This window comes from Hemitrygon akajei, chromosome 17 (genome assembly GCF_048418815.1).
Source record: "Hemitrygon akajei chromosome 17, sHemAka1.3, whole genome shotgun sequence".
Classification (NCBI taxonomy): Eukaryota; Metazoa; Chordata; class Chondrichthyes; order Myliobatiformes; family Dasyatidae; genus Hemitrygon; species Hemitrygon akajei.
The window spans coordinates 60754183-60771572 of record NC_133140.1 but is presented as its reverse complement, the minus strand read 5'-3'; the positions used below and the strand labels follow the sequence as shown (position 1 = coordinate 60771572).

At 35.9% G+C, this 17390-nt stretch overlaps 1 protein-coding gene across 2 annotated transcripts in view; it reads left to right on the top strand.

Annotated features, from left to right (window-relative positions):
• nfat5b (nuclear factor of activated T cells 5b) overlaps positions 1–17390 on the top strand; it is a 205830-nt gene that overhangs the window by 122937 nt on the left and 65503 nt on the right. For both annotated transcript variants that reach the window (XM_073070274.1, XM_073070273.1), the window contains exons 3-5: positions 102–645; positions 7949–8138; positions 10346–10536. In XM_073070274.1, the coding sequence (XP_072926375.1) occupies positions 102–645; positions 7949–8138; positions 10346–10536 (925 nt within the window). The remainder of the gene's footprint in view (positions 1–101; positions 646–7948; positions 8139–10345; positions 10537–17390) is intronic.

Below are 17390 nucleotides of genomic sequence, written 5' to 3'. Positions count from 1 at the left end.
TGATTAAAGCATTGTGAGCATTTAAGCAAAACACAGCTGGACAATGCTAGCTAACTCAAGTTGAAATATATGTATTTACATGTGGATTGTACATACCACAGATGTCTCCTCCTGCGGTGGTCAAAGCAACACCTTCACCCCATCTTCCAAACCTAGCATGCATTCTACCTCAGTAACTGACAACACATCTATGCAAGTAGATAGCTGCACTCCAGAACAGGGGGTAAGTGCCCATGGGGTAAGTGAATTACTGAGCTATGAAAATCAGTTAAGTAATGCCTCACAGCTACAGTCCACGCCCAAAAGGAGAACAGTCCTCAACATCTCTCCACCACCTGAAGACTTGCTGGATGACAGCAGGATGTCTTGTCAGGATGATGCAGGTGACTCGGAACAGAGCAGTAGTATATGGATGGATGACTCGGGCTCTAACTTCAGCATCATGAGTTCTAGTTCCTATAATGACAACACAACAGTACCGCGGAAATCACGAAAACGTTCACCGAAACAACGACCTGGATTTGTGCGTGTTGCTGATGAAGAGTCAAATATGGATGTGTTTGATGCAGACAGTGCAAAAGGACCCCATTATGTACTTTCTCAACTCGTCTCAGAAGGCAAAAACAGCTCGAAGGGAAGCAATGGGTTGGTATAGCTTTTTAAAATTTTATGTGAACTTATAAGGTAGTATTTGGATAAACTCACACAAACTATACTAAAATTTCAAATTTTTAAGGTTGATTTAGTGCAAACTTCTTTCTGGTTCATCTATAATGTTATGCTCATTTATAGGCTGCAAAATATTCTATCAAAGATAGTAGACTAAAGTTACCAGCCTTTGGAACAGTTTTTTTTTAAAAAAGGATTTCTATTTCTTGTTATTGAAAGCTCCCTAGAATAGGAAAGGTTTTGATTTTTTTTAAAAATCTGAATTCCTTGGGTAAAATGTATTCCTTTAACATTATTAACCATTCTATTAATCATTTTATGTTTTCCCCTCAAAATTTTTCTTATATATAGTAGAGACATAATAGCTTCCTTTGTTGCAAATTATAACTTCATAAATAATGAAGTTTCATTGAAATTTTAGTTTTTACCCTTAAAAATGAAAACAACACCTTGGGTTTCCCTGGAAGCCAATAAATCTCTTGTAATATCTCATTTAAGTTAGCATTCTTGAATTAAAATCCTTAATACTCAATATCAATAGGCAATTTGATTTCAAGACATTGAAGGTTTTGCAGAGAGGCTGGGGAAGTAATTACCTGAGTCCAATTCAATCCTTGCTCTATATTCGTGCAAAAATGTATAAAATAGATCAATTGTATGTTTCCAGGAGATGGAACCCAAGTCAGTATTTACCTACTTATTTCCTTTGTTTATCCCAGTTGTAACAAAGCCAACTGTAGCATTCTACTATAAGTAGAATTTGTATCATTAAAGTCTAACGATTGAATTAGGGGATCTTCCTGGACTGTGTGGGTCAGTATCAAATTGGTGATCCACAGAAAGTTCTACAAGTTTTTTTGAACTCTCAGTAATGACATTGAAAGCCATCAATTTTTGAGGTTAATTTAGCTTTCTAGATAGATGAAGTAATTGAACGGACTAGAAAGTTATTGCATGTTTTTATGCCATCCATAAGGTTGGTATTGCTGTTATCAGAAAGTAAAGGCTGGTGTAAATTGGTAGTTTAGAACTCCCATTCAATCCAGTTATTGAACTGTAGTTACAATCAGTAAATTGGCTTGGTATGGTTTTAAAAAGGAGGTATCCTTATTATATGGGTACTTGGATATCATGTTTCTCATCTCATTTTTTTAAACCTATTAAAAATGGTTTTGGTGGAACTTGAGAATTCAGATATATCCTCATGGTATATTTATACCAGGTTTAAAACCCCTGTACTGCAAATTCTGGTTTGCATCTGAAGGTTGATTGCTAAATTTCTTCAAGGATTTGTTCACATAGAAAATCTGCTATTTGAAAAGAAGAACAGACTAATTCTGGTGTTAAGCAATTCAGATTTACCCACACAGAGCATCAATAATGCCACATACTGGAAAGAGGTAAAAATGGCTTATTTCACTTACAACTCCTTAAATTTATCCCCAACTTGCCAAGTGAATAAACTTACCTCTAGAAGTCTTGTTTATCTGTAGAATGTTGTTAGAACTACAGTATTTAGTTAACCCAAGCCTCCCTGACTCAGCTCCCTAATATGTTCATTTGTCCTGAGAAGCATAATACTTTATGGACTAAAATGGATAATTTAATTAATTAGGTCATTTGTACATATCAAAGATTCGCTTTTCTTTCTTAATCATCAGATTTTTTTTTAAAAATGCGATGCTACTGCTTGTGCAGGTTTCCCACAAAATTCCATCTCTTCTGATCTAAGGTTGACTTTTTTGTCCTGAATTTGCAGCAGCATGATAGTGTAGCAGGCAGCAGATATGTTTAATTCCACCTCTGTAAGGAGTTTGTGCATTCTCCCCTGATGACATGGGTTTCCTCCCACATTCCAAAGACATATGGGTTAATATGTTAATTGGTCACATGGCTTTAATTGGATAGTGTGGGCTTATTGGGCTGCAAGTGCCTGTTACTGTGCTGTATCTCTTTAAAAAAAAGAAAAACCATTGAAATTAAGCTTGTTCCTGAAGTCCATTTTTCCTTATTAAAAGCTTCAATATTTAAATACTTTCACATCTCAGACACACTTTTCTGTGCCACCTTAACTATCTCTAATTTCCATTGTTGTTGCATCCTACTTACCGTAATAAGTTTGATGCCCTTTGCACTCCATCCAAAGCCAGAATGTTTTCATTTTGATGGTCTGCTCAGAAATATATATATTATTCAAAATTGGGAAAATTTGGTTTTTGAAGCAAACTGATTATTTCCTGCAACTGGTGTCCACAAATGAAGAACCTATATAGCTTTTCAGAAGCACTGACATTGCCCTATCTAGCATCCCCAGATTCTTATGTGTGTTATTTCCCTTGGACACTTCCCATTTATTTTGGATTTTTTTCTTGCCATTGATTCATAACTTTAAATTTCTTAACATTAACTGACCGTCACTACTGCTGAGACACCATTGAATCTGATCCAGCTTCCCTCCTTTTTCTCTGAGTGGCCAATCCTGATTTAGAGGTCAGAGGTGTTTGCAGACATCTCTTGTTCAAAAGGAGTAATATGCACTATAACAACAGTTGAAAGTTGACTATTCGAACTTTCACAATCATGCCTTCATTGTTGATCCATGAAAATAATCCTTGCATTCTTTGAATCAAGTCAGTTATCCTTGCTAATCCATGCCTGTTAATCTTGTATCAGACCTTAAAGTGATACAGCTTAGAAACAGATCTTTAGCCCACTATGCCTTTGCTACCCGTCAGGCACCTTTCTATATTAAAACAATTTTCAAGTGGTCAGCTCATAGATTTTATGGCAAGGCATTTTATTTGAATAATTCTTATGCTGTGAGAGTAATTACTTCCACCACCCCTTCAGCAATGTGTTCCTGATTTCAGCCACTCCCTAGGTAGAGAAAACATGTTTCCTCAAATGTCCTACCTAATAATTTTTTGTGCAGTTTAAATAATTAGTTCTTTATTAGTTTGCAAGCTTGCTGATAATAATTTACTAATATTTCCATTTATATTTTTGTCATATTATCACTATTTTATACGTTTGTGTTTTTGAGTAATATTTTCCTCCTTTATATGTGGTGTAGTGCAATGCAACTATTGTTAATGGTTTAATTTGTTGAATTTAAGATAAAGACATTTTCACATTTCCAAACTGGTCACAAAGTGGCATCAATTAGGATCTTAACAGAGGTTTAATGATTTGTAATAAATTAATAGGTTATATAATAAAATAATAGATTCTCAATTAAAAATGAAGCACCTATTATAGTAATAAATAGCTAATGCATTGGTTGAATTTTGCACGGATCAACTGCATTGAAAAAGAGAGTAATCTCAAAGGCTAGAAGTATGTCTGAAAAGTGCTGTGAGCATAATAATTTCCAAAGCATTTTAGCTTTATTTATGAAAATGGGAACTCCACACAAAGATTTAGCATAAATATCTTTGTATTGGTTATGAAGGGAATGTGAAACAAATTACAAATTGATCTTACAGTTATCTTTGGTTAATCTTCAAGGATTTATACAATGTTTACTGTTAGCTTTTACCAGAAGTACAATCTAGTTTTCAACACCTCTTTAAATTAACTGCAAGCTATTTTGATTTTTCAAATGGATTTCGATTGGGTAATGTACTTTTGAGTCCCAATTCCAAATTGATGGCTGTGCAAATATTATTGAAAGGTCAGATCAATACATAGCAGTAGAAATATAAACATTTGGTTCTCATGGATTGTTAAAATTACCTCACATATCAGTTTTTGGAAATAGGTAAATGTAAACAATATGAGAATTGCTTGAACACCACAAACAAAATGCTGGAGGAACTCAGCAATTCAGGCAGCACCTATGAGTAGTTGATATTTCTGGCTGAGACACTTCATTTCTTTTGAAACTGTAGGGATGTTTGTTGCACGCATTCACTGTAAACAATGGTAGCTGCTACTTTGGGTATAACGGGAACTAATTGTTCAGAAAAAAATTGCTATGAAATTGAAAAAAATTGAAAGAAGGTGTTTTGATGTTGATATATACAAAAGTGATGAACTGTATTCATTTTTAATTACATTTTGAAGTTTCTCAGTGATAAAATTGCAGGTGTTTTGTAGCTTTTATTTGCTACTCTAGGAAGGGAAACAATTCTTATGACCTCATTATATATAGGAATTATGACTTTCCTCTCAAAACATTGGTAAAATAAATCCCTGTTGTCCCGCTGGCTCAATGGTAACATTGTGCAATCTCGCTTCTGGCCCATTCTTCAAAACAGGAAATGAGTGTCTGCCATCCAATTAGTAGGATTCTAACACTGACAAAAACAGTGAGCTGAACAAAGTTCACTGTCCTTCCAGATCTATGCTTTATTACAGTTTTCTAATATATTCCAGACCCCTTTGTTGAATTTCCCTGCAAATTCAGTTTAAGTTGATTGGGAACATTCCCTGACTTCATTAGCAAAGAGAGTATACAATGAGTAGCCAGTCTGCCCAAATTATGTTGTTTTTGAAATTCATAGTTCCTTTGGATATCACTCTAGCTCAAATCAAACAAATGTGTTAACCTAAATCACTTAACTTAATTCATTGAAGACAATTTCAGTGATTTTGAGAGACAAAGGGGCTGGAAGAAACAGGTGGGATACTAGGTAACACTTAGTTCTTGAAAGAGAAAGAAAGCCATTACGCTAATATCATATACAGAAATATCTGGTGAAGTAGTTTTTAAGAATGTAATATTTTAGTAATCAGGCAGTATTATTAAATTGTTTGAGCATTTACTATTTGCATTCACAACCTAATGTTATTTGTACTATGTGATCTGTTATCTCTGAGTGCTCCAAACTTAATACATAGAAACATAGAAAACGTACAGCACAGTACAAGCCCTTTGGCCCGCAAAGCTGTGCTGAACATGTCCTTAACTTGGAAATTATATAGGGTTACCCATAGCCCTCTATTTTTCTAAGCTCCATATACCTATCCAGGAGTCTCTTAAAAGATTCTTTCGTATCTACTTCCACCACTGTCGCCAGCAGACCATTCCACGCACTCACCACTCTGCATTTAAAAAAACTCCTCTGTACCTACTTCCAAGCACCTTAAAACTGTGCCCTTTCATGCTAGCCATCTTAGTCCTGGGAAAAAACCTCTGACTATCCACATGATCAATGCCTCTCATAATCTTGTACACCTCTATCAGGTCACCTTTCATCCTCTGTCGCTCCAAGGAAAAAAGGCCAAGTTCACTTCACCTATTCTCATAAGGCATGCTCCCCAACCCAGGCAACATCCTTGTTAATCTCCTCTGCGCCCTTTCTATGGTTTACACATCCTTCCTGTAGTGAGGCGACCAGAACTGAGCACAATACTCCAAGTGGGGTCTGACTGGGGTCCTATATAGCTGCAACATTACCTCTCAGCTCTTAAACTCAATCCCACGATTGATGAAGGCCAGTGCATTGTATGCTTACTTAATCACAGAGTCAACCTACACAGCAGCTTTGAGTGTCCTATGGACTCGGACCCCAAGATCCCTCTGATCCTCCACACTGCCAAGAGTCTTACCATTAATACTATACTCTGCCATCATATTTGACCTACCAAAATGAACCACCTTACACTTATCTGGGTTGAACTCCATCTGCCACTTCTCAGCCCAGTTTTGCAACCTATCAATGTCCCACTGTAACCTCTGACAGCCTTCCACACTATCCACAACACGCCCAACCTTTGTGTCATCAGCAAATTTACTGACCCATCCCTCCACTTCCTCATCCAGATCATTTATAAAAATCACGAAGAGTAAGGGTCCCAGAACAGATCGCTGAGGCACACCACTGGTCACCAATCTCCATGCAGAATATGACCCGTCTTCAACCACTCTTTGCCTTCTGTGGGCAAGCCAGTTCTGGAACCACAAAGCAATGTCCCATTAGATCCCATGCCTCTTTACTTCCTTAATAAGCCTTGCATTGGGTACCTTATCAAATACCTTGCTGAAATCCATATACATGACATCTATGGCTCTTCCTTCATCAATGTGTTTAGTCACATCCTCAAAAATTTATTCAGGCTTGTAAGGCAAGACCTGCCTTTGACAAAGCCAAGCTGACTATTCCTAATCATATTACGCCTCTCCAAATGTTCATAAATCTTGCCTGTCAAGATCACAGTACAAATTTACCAGTTTTGTTATATAATGATTGTGCTAATTATCAGACTTAACAATTTATAATAATCAGTAATCTTATATTTGGTTATAAAGCCCAGTTGATCCTTTAGTCTTATTTGCAAGTGCAACCAAAATTTGTATTTAATTTCTATTGTGCATGTGTTAATTTGGCTAGACTACATTAAACAGCCTATCTTAAGCTGTCAATGGAATCTCTTGATTTATATCATTTTCCTGAGGTATAAATAGACCATTATATGATTAAGCAAACTATCCCAGGTGCATAGATTAAAATAAATTTTAAAATTGTGTAAATGGGATATGCAGTGAATTAAGTGTTCACTATATTATGATAGATGATATGTTACTATGACGGATTGTCTAGGTGGTAGTTATCAAGAAAAGAAATTGATTCCAGGTGTAGTATTGGCAAACCAGGGAAATTCAAGAGTGATACAGCTTGATGCATTCCAATAGACATCTGGTGGGATTGATCAGAGAATTTTGGAAGAGGTCGAGCAGTAGATTAGTCATTCAGTGCAAAGGAATGCAAGGATGGGATAGACATGAATAATTCTCAGATTAAGTGTATATTTTTCTGGAAAATATGTTTGCTTTTTGCACCTGCTGTCATAGATAGTTAGATTGATACACAATTTATTTCTAATAAGTTTATAAACCAAAATGTTGCTGAGTAAACTAAATGAACACCAGGGCTCTACTTTTGGCATTCTGAGATGTATCACTAGAGATTTTGCAGTACCATTTCCATTGTCTTTCATTCTGTAGCTTAGATAGATCTGTATGCTCTCCTCAGGGATATGTCTCTCAAAATATTGACCTGTTTTATCTCGTGCTAAATGATTATACTTCTGGCAGACAAATCAATTTAGATATTTAATAGATTTGAAAATTCAAGTTAAAGGGATAATGTATGCTTTACTTCCTATAATGGAACTTGGTCAAAGAAAAGTTTTAGTGAAATGTAAGATAGTTAATTTAAAATTGAGAATATACTTAAAAGGAAGTGCATTAAAATGCTTTATATAGCTGAAGTAAAAAGTTGCATTTTATTTCACTAAAGTAATTTTGGTGATGCATATTTTTGGTGTTTCACAGAACAACAGAACCTCAAAAATCTTCTTTAAAGAAAGGCCCAACACTAACTGCTCACTATCCTGGTAAAAGTGAAGGTAAAGAACTGAAGGTACTAGTACAACCTGAGACACAGCACAGAGCACGGTACTTGACAGAAGGTAGCCGTGGCTCTGTGAAAGATCGGACCCAGCAAGGCTTTCCAACAGTGAAGGTAATTGTTTTCCCCCTCTTTGTAAATAAACAAAAGATCCTTGTACAGAATGTGATCCAGCATTCAGAACAATTAGTCTCTTTGATTGGTATATATCCTCCAGTTTAAAAATTCATTTGCTCATTGCTAGCTACATAGTGTGAATGTGGGATGTGCCATTACATTACAGTGCATGGTCAAGGTTCCTTTGCCAGCATCTTCTAAGGCTATCTGCAAAGGTAAGGGCAACAGATATATTTAGAATAAAAAAACAGAAAATGTTGGAGGTATTTAACAGGTCAGGCAGCATTTGTAGAGAGAGAGGCAGATTTAATATTTAAGAGCTTAATATACTAAATATTTCAGACTAATGCAGCATTGTAAGCATTTTCTTTGTTATTCTTGAATCTAACCTCTTCAGGTTTCTTTTGCTTTTCTATGACTATCACTTCCAAATTATATATAACCCTGACTTAAGCCAGTATTCTTAAATCTGTATCACCATTCTTTTATTATTGTTGAATAATCATCAGAAACTTTCTACTTAAATGAATTATGGAAGTAACTTCATCAGGTGGGTTGAAGTGATGCAAGCAAAAAGCTACGATCTTAAGAGTTGGAGTGCACTCTAGTGAATGCAGACCAGAGGAGTAGCAAAATGCTGGGATTCTAAAAGGAGAATGAAAGATTATATTTTTGTTGAAGTTGATTTTCTACTTGTACAAAGGTTAATTTCAAAGTTTAAAAATATTTCATAAAATTATACGGATACTGATTTATTTTAGTTGTGCCAGTTATTTGAAAAAATACTCTGCCATTCTCCTCTCATATTTTTCTTCTTGAAGTCTTGCTCAGTTTTGAATGGAAGGTTTTATGTGCTTGAATAATCCTCTTAAAGAGAACTTTCCAGATCTTATCTCTGTGAGTTCTGCTTACTTCATTGTACAAGAGATTTTTCTGTATGTTATCTTAATAAATGGAATAGTAGAGCCAAACAGCATGGAAACAGGCCCTTCAGTTCAACTGATCCATGCCATCCAAGATTTCCATCTAAGCTAGTCCTGTTTGCCCACTTTTAGCCCATTTCCCTCTAAACCTTTCCTACCCATGTACCTGTCCAAGTACCTTTTAAATGTTAATCTATATGCCTCAACTGCTTCCTCTGGCAGCTTATTCCATATACTTGCCACTTCCTGGTTGAAAATGTTGCCCCTCTCTTCCCCTCTGCCTTTAAACCCTATGCCCCCTAGTTCTTGGTTTCTGAATCCTGGGAAAGAGGTGTGCACTGTACCCCTCATCATTTCTTACAGCTCTTTATAAGCATTTCTCATTCTCCCTTGCTCCAATGAAAAACTCCCAACCTGCTCAACATCTGTTCCTATATAGTTGATGTATATACAATATGTATAACAAATATTTGTCCTCTGGTTTGCTAATGTCTCTGGAAAAAGAAGGATTTTTCTCCACTGAAATTCAGTGAGAATTTAATCACATTGATGGAATCACAAAAAAGGCATTTCAGTTGCTCTGCTTTATTAGGAGCTTGAAGATGTAGTGATTTTTATGTCTCCCTAAAGTGATGTGTCCACAAAGTTTTAGCTAGATTCTTGGGTTCTAACAATGTTTTTGTAATGTTTAGGGTAACTGCTTCTTGTACACTTTCTGAACCAAGGATTTTAACAGCCACCTCAAATTTTCAGATATATATATCTTCAGCTTCTGAGTCCTCTTTAAAATATGGCATTCAATTTATATTTAGTTAATAATGTCCATAATTCTTCCTACTAAAATGTATGCTGTGTTAGTCTGCTTATGACTTCGTAAATTCAGCTCTTTTAAGGCGGTTTGTGAGGATGGAAGATGGCATACTTGCATTCTGGCTTTATTAACCTCCTCAGTCCACAAAATCAATGTAGTAATTGCAGAACCCTCAGAGGAGACAGGTAGCAGCTAAGAGGGTGGGTGGATGAAAAGGGCAATTTCCTCTGCCTCTCATTCAGGGCCTTGTGTGTTGTCAATGCATGGGTAACATTATTATTTTCTATATTTCTGAATTCATGTCATTTGTAGTTTTTAAAATTATACTCTACCTAATTATTTTCCCATTGTTTAAAAATACCAAGATACATATTTGTTTATTTTGTACTTGATTTGAGGTGATTTAATAGTTAAAACAAAGATTAAAATTTCCATATATCAAGCATTACATATTCTATGCTCTTTTTTAGTTGGAAGGTTACAATCAACCAGCAATCTTACAAATTTTTGTCGGAAATGATTCTGGCCGGGTCAAACCTCATGGTTTTTACCAAGCATGCAGAGTCACCGGGCGAAATACTACTCCTTGCAAGGAGGTGGACATTGATGGAACAACTGTGATTGAGGTCAACTTGGATCCTGGAAGTAATATGACATTAGCGTAAGTCTTGAGATCTACTGGAATAACTCAATTCTTTTTTCTGCCAAATGAATGGGACTTATGGAGATTGCTCATATTAAACACATAAATGCCTTAATATTAAAATTTTCATTTATTTATTATCTCAGTTGACAAAGCAGAGTGATTGAACAATGAAATTGAGGGATTTTGAGTTTGATCTCTACGTTGTGCTGATTGAGCTTACATCATCTGCATAAAATAAGGAAAATATTGTTTTTAGTGTTGCTATTAGTAATAATGTTGGAGGAAAAATTGATTCCATTACTCTGGTGTTAAGTGGTGTCTGATCTTCACCATCTAGATTCAGAAACAATGATAACAAGCAACTTATCTAAGTGTAAAATGTGATCTATTAAATTTGAACTGCAACATGAAATAAAACCTTTAGTTTAAAAAACGCAAAGCCAGATGTTATCTCAAGATTATTATTGTACAAAACACATAAATAGTGTTTGTAAATTAGAATACTTAGGAGATATGAATAAATTTGTTAGCTTGAATCTTGCTATCACTTGTGAAATAAATGTGTGTGCGTGTGTGTGTGTACGTATGTATATATGTATGTGTATATATATTTATATATATATAAAAACACATCTCCAACTTTGAAGAAAGCTAGCTGCAAAATATAGTGATTCCACGTAGATAGATGTTCCCTTTTACATTGGTTGCTGTCTATTCAAGAACAGCTTTAACATACAGAACTAAAGAAGTTATCAAGCTGGTTGAGCAGCATTGTTTTAGAAGAATCCTCACACTGAATCAACCAGAAAGGAGAAAGCACATTTAATTTTTTAAAGTCATTTTAAGAGTGCAAAGTTAAAATTTGAAATTTCAATTAAGATGAAGACATAATCTAAAATCTTTTGAATAATAATATTGTTAAATACAGGCAACCCCTCTGTTACAGAAGTGAGGAGCAGCTGCTTTCGTAGAATACAGGCTGTATTGTGATTTTCCATAATGCAAAGCTGTGTCATCTACTCATGTCAAGAAGAGCAAGTTGTAAAAAATAGCTAATTTTGTGTTGATTTATTTACTTATTTTTCATACAGATTCTATTAGTGCAGATTTTAGTCAGTATCTCATATTTTTGATGATGATTTGTGAATTCTGTAAAGCCAAATTTCCTTAACCCAAATGGTTGTAAATTTTAGGGTCACCTGTAAAGTTACTTAAATACCATTATGTTTTGAAATTGCTATGCCAAGTAAATGCAATTCATAAAATTAAATATTTAAGGTCAGAGATTGTGTACAACAGTGATCAGAATTTACATGCAATGAAAATTCATTTGGCTATCATGTAATAAATGATAATGGTCCAGAAATATAGTGCATCAGTACAAGTGTGTATATGGCCTTTGCATGGTACATAAGTGACAGTGTATTTGTGTAAAAATCAATATCAGAGATCATAGCACTGTTAATTTATAGGCAGTTGAGATGAGACTGGCAAGATATGATGAAATATCTAAGATAAGATCCATTCTGTTACATAATATGCACTGGCCGGTGGTGTAGTGGCATCTGTGCTGGACTTCAAGGCAAGTGGTCTTGGTTCAGATCTGGCCAGTTCCTTGCACGTTTTCCATCTGTGCTGGGTTGAGCGTCAAGCTAGCAACTCGGCCTCATAAAAAACAGACAAATGATAAAGAAACAGCAAGGTTGCCACCCGATGCACCAGAAGACATAGTGAGAACAACTGTTATATATTAGTACAGTATGCTATTTCTTTAAAGTATAAAGAACTACCCGTGATGAGGAATGCATATTGTTCCAGTTCTTTTTTCCAACGCTATGGGTGCATTGTAGGCTGGACTGTGATTGTGCAGTGATTAAATTACTTGAAGTAATCCAGGGTCCTGGCTAATAGTCTGAAGAAATACAGTTCAAATCCCACCAAGGCAGGTGTGAATTCATTTAATAATTTGAAATAAAAATATAGTAATTGGTAATAATGGCTACAGAATTAACAGACTGCCATAAAAATGCCATCATCCCAACCTATCATACATGTGACTTGAGACCCACAAAAATTATTGATCCAGAAATCCATCTGAAGTAGCCAACTTTGCATCTCATTTTAAGGACATTTGGGAGATGGGTAAATAGTGGTGTTGCCAGTGATGCCCAGATCCTAACAAATGGGGAAAAAAAAATTCTGTCAATGCTGCAGAAAATGATTTTATAGACACTTGTTAGAAATTTTCATGAGATCCTGTCTATCTCCAAATTTTGTAGGAGTTCTTTTGTGATGCAGGTAGAGGAATGAAAGAACGAAAATCAATGAACAACATTAGGGTTGAGGTAAAGAAGTTGCCCTTGGGAAGATGTCATGAAAAAGAGCAGAGGCATTGTAATAGAAAGGCAAGAGATTAGATGTAATGCCCATAGAGGAATAGTGGATAGGAAATAGGACCTTCTCATTATGATGATAAAGAAAAGAGAACTTGATGGAGATTTTTAAAATGCACAGATGGCAGAGGTTTGGTAGAATATCCTAGCATTTCCTCTTTTGACATCTATTCTCTTCTCTGATTAAAGTTCTCCTGGTCTGTTACGACTTTTGACACAGTTTCAAAATGCCCCAAAACCTCCATGATTGCAGAACATTTTTTTTTATTGTTATTGTTGCTGTTCCATTACATTTAATATTGTTGACCATGTTATTTTCATGCTGCAGCAGCTGCCATGGAATATCACAAATATTTTCTAATCCTTGACTACCTAAGTCCATCTAGGAATGCCATCTTTTCTCTTATACCTTTGTCTCCAGCAGTGATTCATTTTCATTCCCTGAAACCTAAATTTTTAAAAATCAATTCTTGTTCCTCCTCTCTCTGTCCCTGAATTACATAGTTTGTAAGCATGATGTGGATTCCACATTGAAAATGGAAGTCATCCACCAAACTTTTCTCTACTTTCTGAGACAGTTGATTGCGCCTGTATTTGTCCACAACTACACATTCTTTCAATCTACATTAGGAGGGTACAAACTGTGTTTATTGATCTTTGTCACAAATTGCATTTGCATCTTTAGTTTATTTGCAGATTATGAGTGTTGGCCAGCTTTTACAGAAAAAATGGTGGTAGGTCTTTGTTGCAGTCAGTCTTTCAACAGCATGTACCTCTGTACATAGGAAGCCCAGACCAACATAAAATATTCCAACTTTGATCTGAACAGAATCTTATCTAATTGCAACAATATAACCTCATTTGTATACTTAAAACCTCTTCGCAGTTGCTCACAGCAATGAACAATGTAACTTTTAGTGTACAAGGACACCAGCACCTTTCAATCTCTCATCACTTTTCTGGGTTTACTGTAAAAGTGGATGATCTCACATTTTCCACAGTGTGTTCCTTCTGCAATTCCTTTGCCTATTCACTGTATGTTAACATCCCCCTAACTACTCTTTGCATCTGCTCATGACTTTCATTGCCATCTAGCTTATTATTATCACTAAGTTGGTTATGTTTCCTCATCCAAGTCATTGATGTAGATGATGAACGGGTAGTGCTCCAACATTGGTTATGGTGCACTCCACTAGTTCAACCTTTTAATCTGAAAATGACCTGTTTATTTCTAAAGTCTGTTTTCTCTTCATTAACCAATCCACACCAGTATATTATATATTACCATCTGCTCTAATTTATTTAGTAACTTCTGACACTTTTTAGAAGATCTTCTGAAGTTCATGATGATAGAACCTGGAAGTTTCCTTCCAACAGATGTTATATTATTTGGTCTGAAGTTCACATTTTTTTCATTTCCCTCGCTCCTTTCTGAAATAGTTTAAATTTGCTCCCTTTTATTCTGTGGGAATCATGGGAATTTTGAAAGGTTCCAACCTATTCATTTTCATATCCACCTCTCTCAAAACCTTGAGATGCATTTCTCATCATAGGAAATTATTGGCTTTCAGTGCCATCAATTTCTTCAATATTTTTTGTTAATCCTCATCTAAGCTAGACTTGTTACTCAGTATTTCTGCAATATTTTCCGTGTCCTTTACTATAAAAACAGACACAAAGTAATTGTTTAATTTCTCTGGTATTTCTTTATTTGCTAGAATAATTTCTGCGATCTCAGGGTATGAGGGACCCACATTTACTTTTGTTAATATTTTGTTTTTTTTTATATCTGTAAAAGCTTTCATAGTTTGTTTATTTATGTTTCTTGCTAGATTACTTCTGTATTCTACTTTCCCTTTCCTTACCAATGTCTTAATCATCCTTTGGTGAATTCTGAAATTTTACCAATCCTGTCTTCCTGGGAAACCTAAACTGAACACTGGTGAGTAATTTTTGCTTGATAGCTTTATTGATGACACCTTCCACCACCTTGCTGGTAACTGAAAATAGACAAGATTGCATGTTAGACAGATTTTATTTGCTCTTTTACCTGACAAGGACATACCTGGGCATTGTACACATTTGATAAATGCTAGTATTACAACAGTACTGAACTGCTTGGTTAGATGCATGACTAATTTTTCAATTCAAGTTGTCAACACCATGCTGTCTTAGACAATTCCATCCACCAGGTTTATTTCTTATGTTTCACCCACCTAGGATTTTGACTCATCATTTGCCTTTCCTATATACAGCACTCTTAGCCATTTTTTTGATATTGTGGATGAATCAGATTCGTTGAAATTTGATTTTTGTGATAGAGAGGAAGGCTGAAGATATTGCAGATATTTCAGCCATGTCTTTGAAAGCTCACATGGTGGATCCACCATCATTCAGAGTGTTAATGTTTTCACCTCAGCTGTTTATTTGTACATCATCATTTGTGACTATATAACAGCTCCTCAGAGTTTTGATCTGATCCTTTGGTTTTTAGAATTATTCAGCAGTTTATAAAATTTAGCATAGTGCAGTGATTATCCCTTCTAATGCTGTCATAGACATATCCATCTGCCAGAAATGAATGATGAATTTACTTGATGAATGAGATCAAGTAAAGTTTATTTCTTGTGTTGTTTCACTCTCCATCTGCTGCAATTCAGTCTTTCGGTTATGCCCTTTGGGACTTAGCTAGTTCAGTCACTAGTAATTCTGCTAGGCCTTTACGGGCTGCGCATTCAGAGTGCCCTTCATATCCTTGCTACTCAATCTTGTTCACTCTAGAAAAGTACTGTTTCAGTAGTTGATAGAATATGACCAGCATCAGTCATCAGTTTCGTTTTTTGTTATTTAAACTCATGCTAACAAACGTCATGGGGTATGGATTCAAGGCTGAGGTCATCCAAGACAACTTCCTGCCTTTATACTATTATGCTGCCTTTTATATCTTGAGAAAGGACTTTGTGAAGAATCTCACATGTTCATATGATTCTTTTAGTACAACAACGTGCTGTTGCTTGAGTAAAAAGATGAACACAAATTCCCAGATGCTCTGGTGAGAATTATGGATAAGCTGGGCAGGGAGGGAATAAGACCATAAGATATAGGAGCAGAAGTAGGCCATTTGGCCTATTGAGTCTGCTTCGCCACTCAGTCATGGGCTGATCCCATTCTTCTAGTCATCCCCATACCCTTGATGCCCTGGTGAATCAAGAACCTATCCATCTCTGCCTTAAATACACCCAGTGACTTGGTCTCCACAGCTGTTTGTGGCAACAAATTCCACAGATTTACCACCCTCTGAATAAAGTAATTTCTCTGCATCTCTGTTCTAAATGGATGTCCTTCAATCCTGAAGTCGTGCCCTCTTGTCCGAGACTCCCCTACCTTGGGAAATAACTTTGCCATATCTAATCTGTTCAGGCCTTTTAACATTTGGAATGTTTCTATGAGATTCCCCCTTATTCTCCTGAACTCCATGGAATACAGCCCAAGAGCTGCCAGACGTTCCTCATAAGGTAACCCTTTCATTCCTTTCATTCCTGGAATCATTCTCATGAATCTTCTCTGAACCCGATCCAATGTCAGTATATCCTTTCCAAAAGAAGGAGCCCAAAACTGCATGCAATACTCCCAAGTGTGGTCTCACGAGTACCTTATAGAACCTGAACATCACATCCCTGCTCTTATATTCTATACCTCTAGAAATGAATGCCTTCTTCACCATCGACTCAACCTGGAGGTTAACCTGTAGGGTATCCTGCACAAAGACTCCTAAGTCACTTTGCATCTCTGCATTTTGAATTCTCTTCCCATTTAAATAATAGTCTGCCTGTTTAGTTCTTCCACCAAAGTGCATGACTATACATTTTCCAACTTTGTATTTCAGTGAACCTGCCATGTCCAACTCCAATGTCATGATCAATGCATGGTGATCTTCCAGTTTTATTATTGTGTTTTTTTTCCAGATGAGAGGCCTTGGTATAACTGGCCACATCCCTGTGGGTCTGCAATGATGTACGTGACAAGAATAGCATGTTTTCTGCTTGTTAGATTTTTATGGCAATCAGATGGTCTCATGATCTCCACTAGTTTTTAAAATTGAATTTAAATTCTTCAGATGCCATGGTGGATTTGAACAACAGAGGCTGTGGATAACATCCAATAATTAACCAGTTTGTCAGCTTTTCCTGTTATTATCTAAGCTGGAATGAACCATTCATATTCCTGCACTTCACACTGAATTTGATATGTCCTTAGTTTTAAATTCATTATCAAGCCATTATATTAATTTCTGATATTTTAAACATTTTTTTCCCCTGATTCTAGGTCCTTCTCTACTTGCAACCATTATGCTGGAAATACTCAGCAGGTTAGACTGCATCTTTGCTGAGAGAAATAGTTAATAATTCAGACCAATGCCCTACATGAGAGCTCATAAAGTTATAGGTTTTAAGTTGTTTGGGGGTGGAGTTGGAG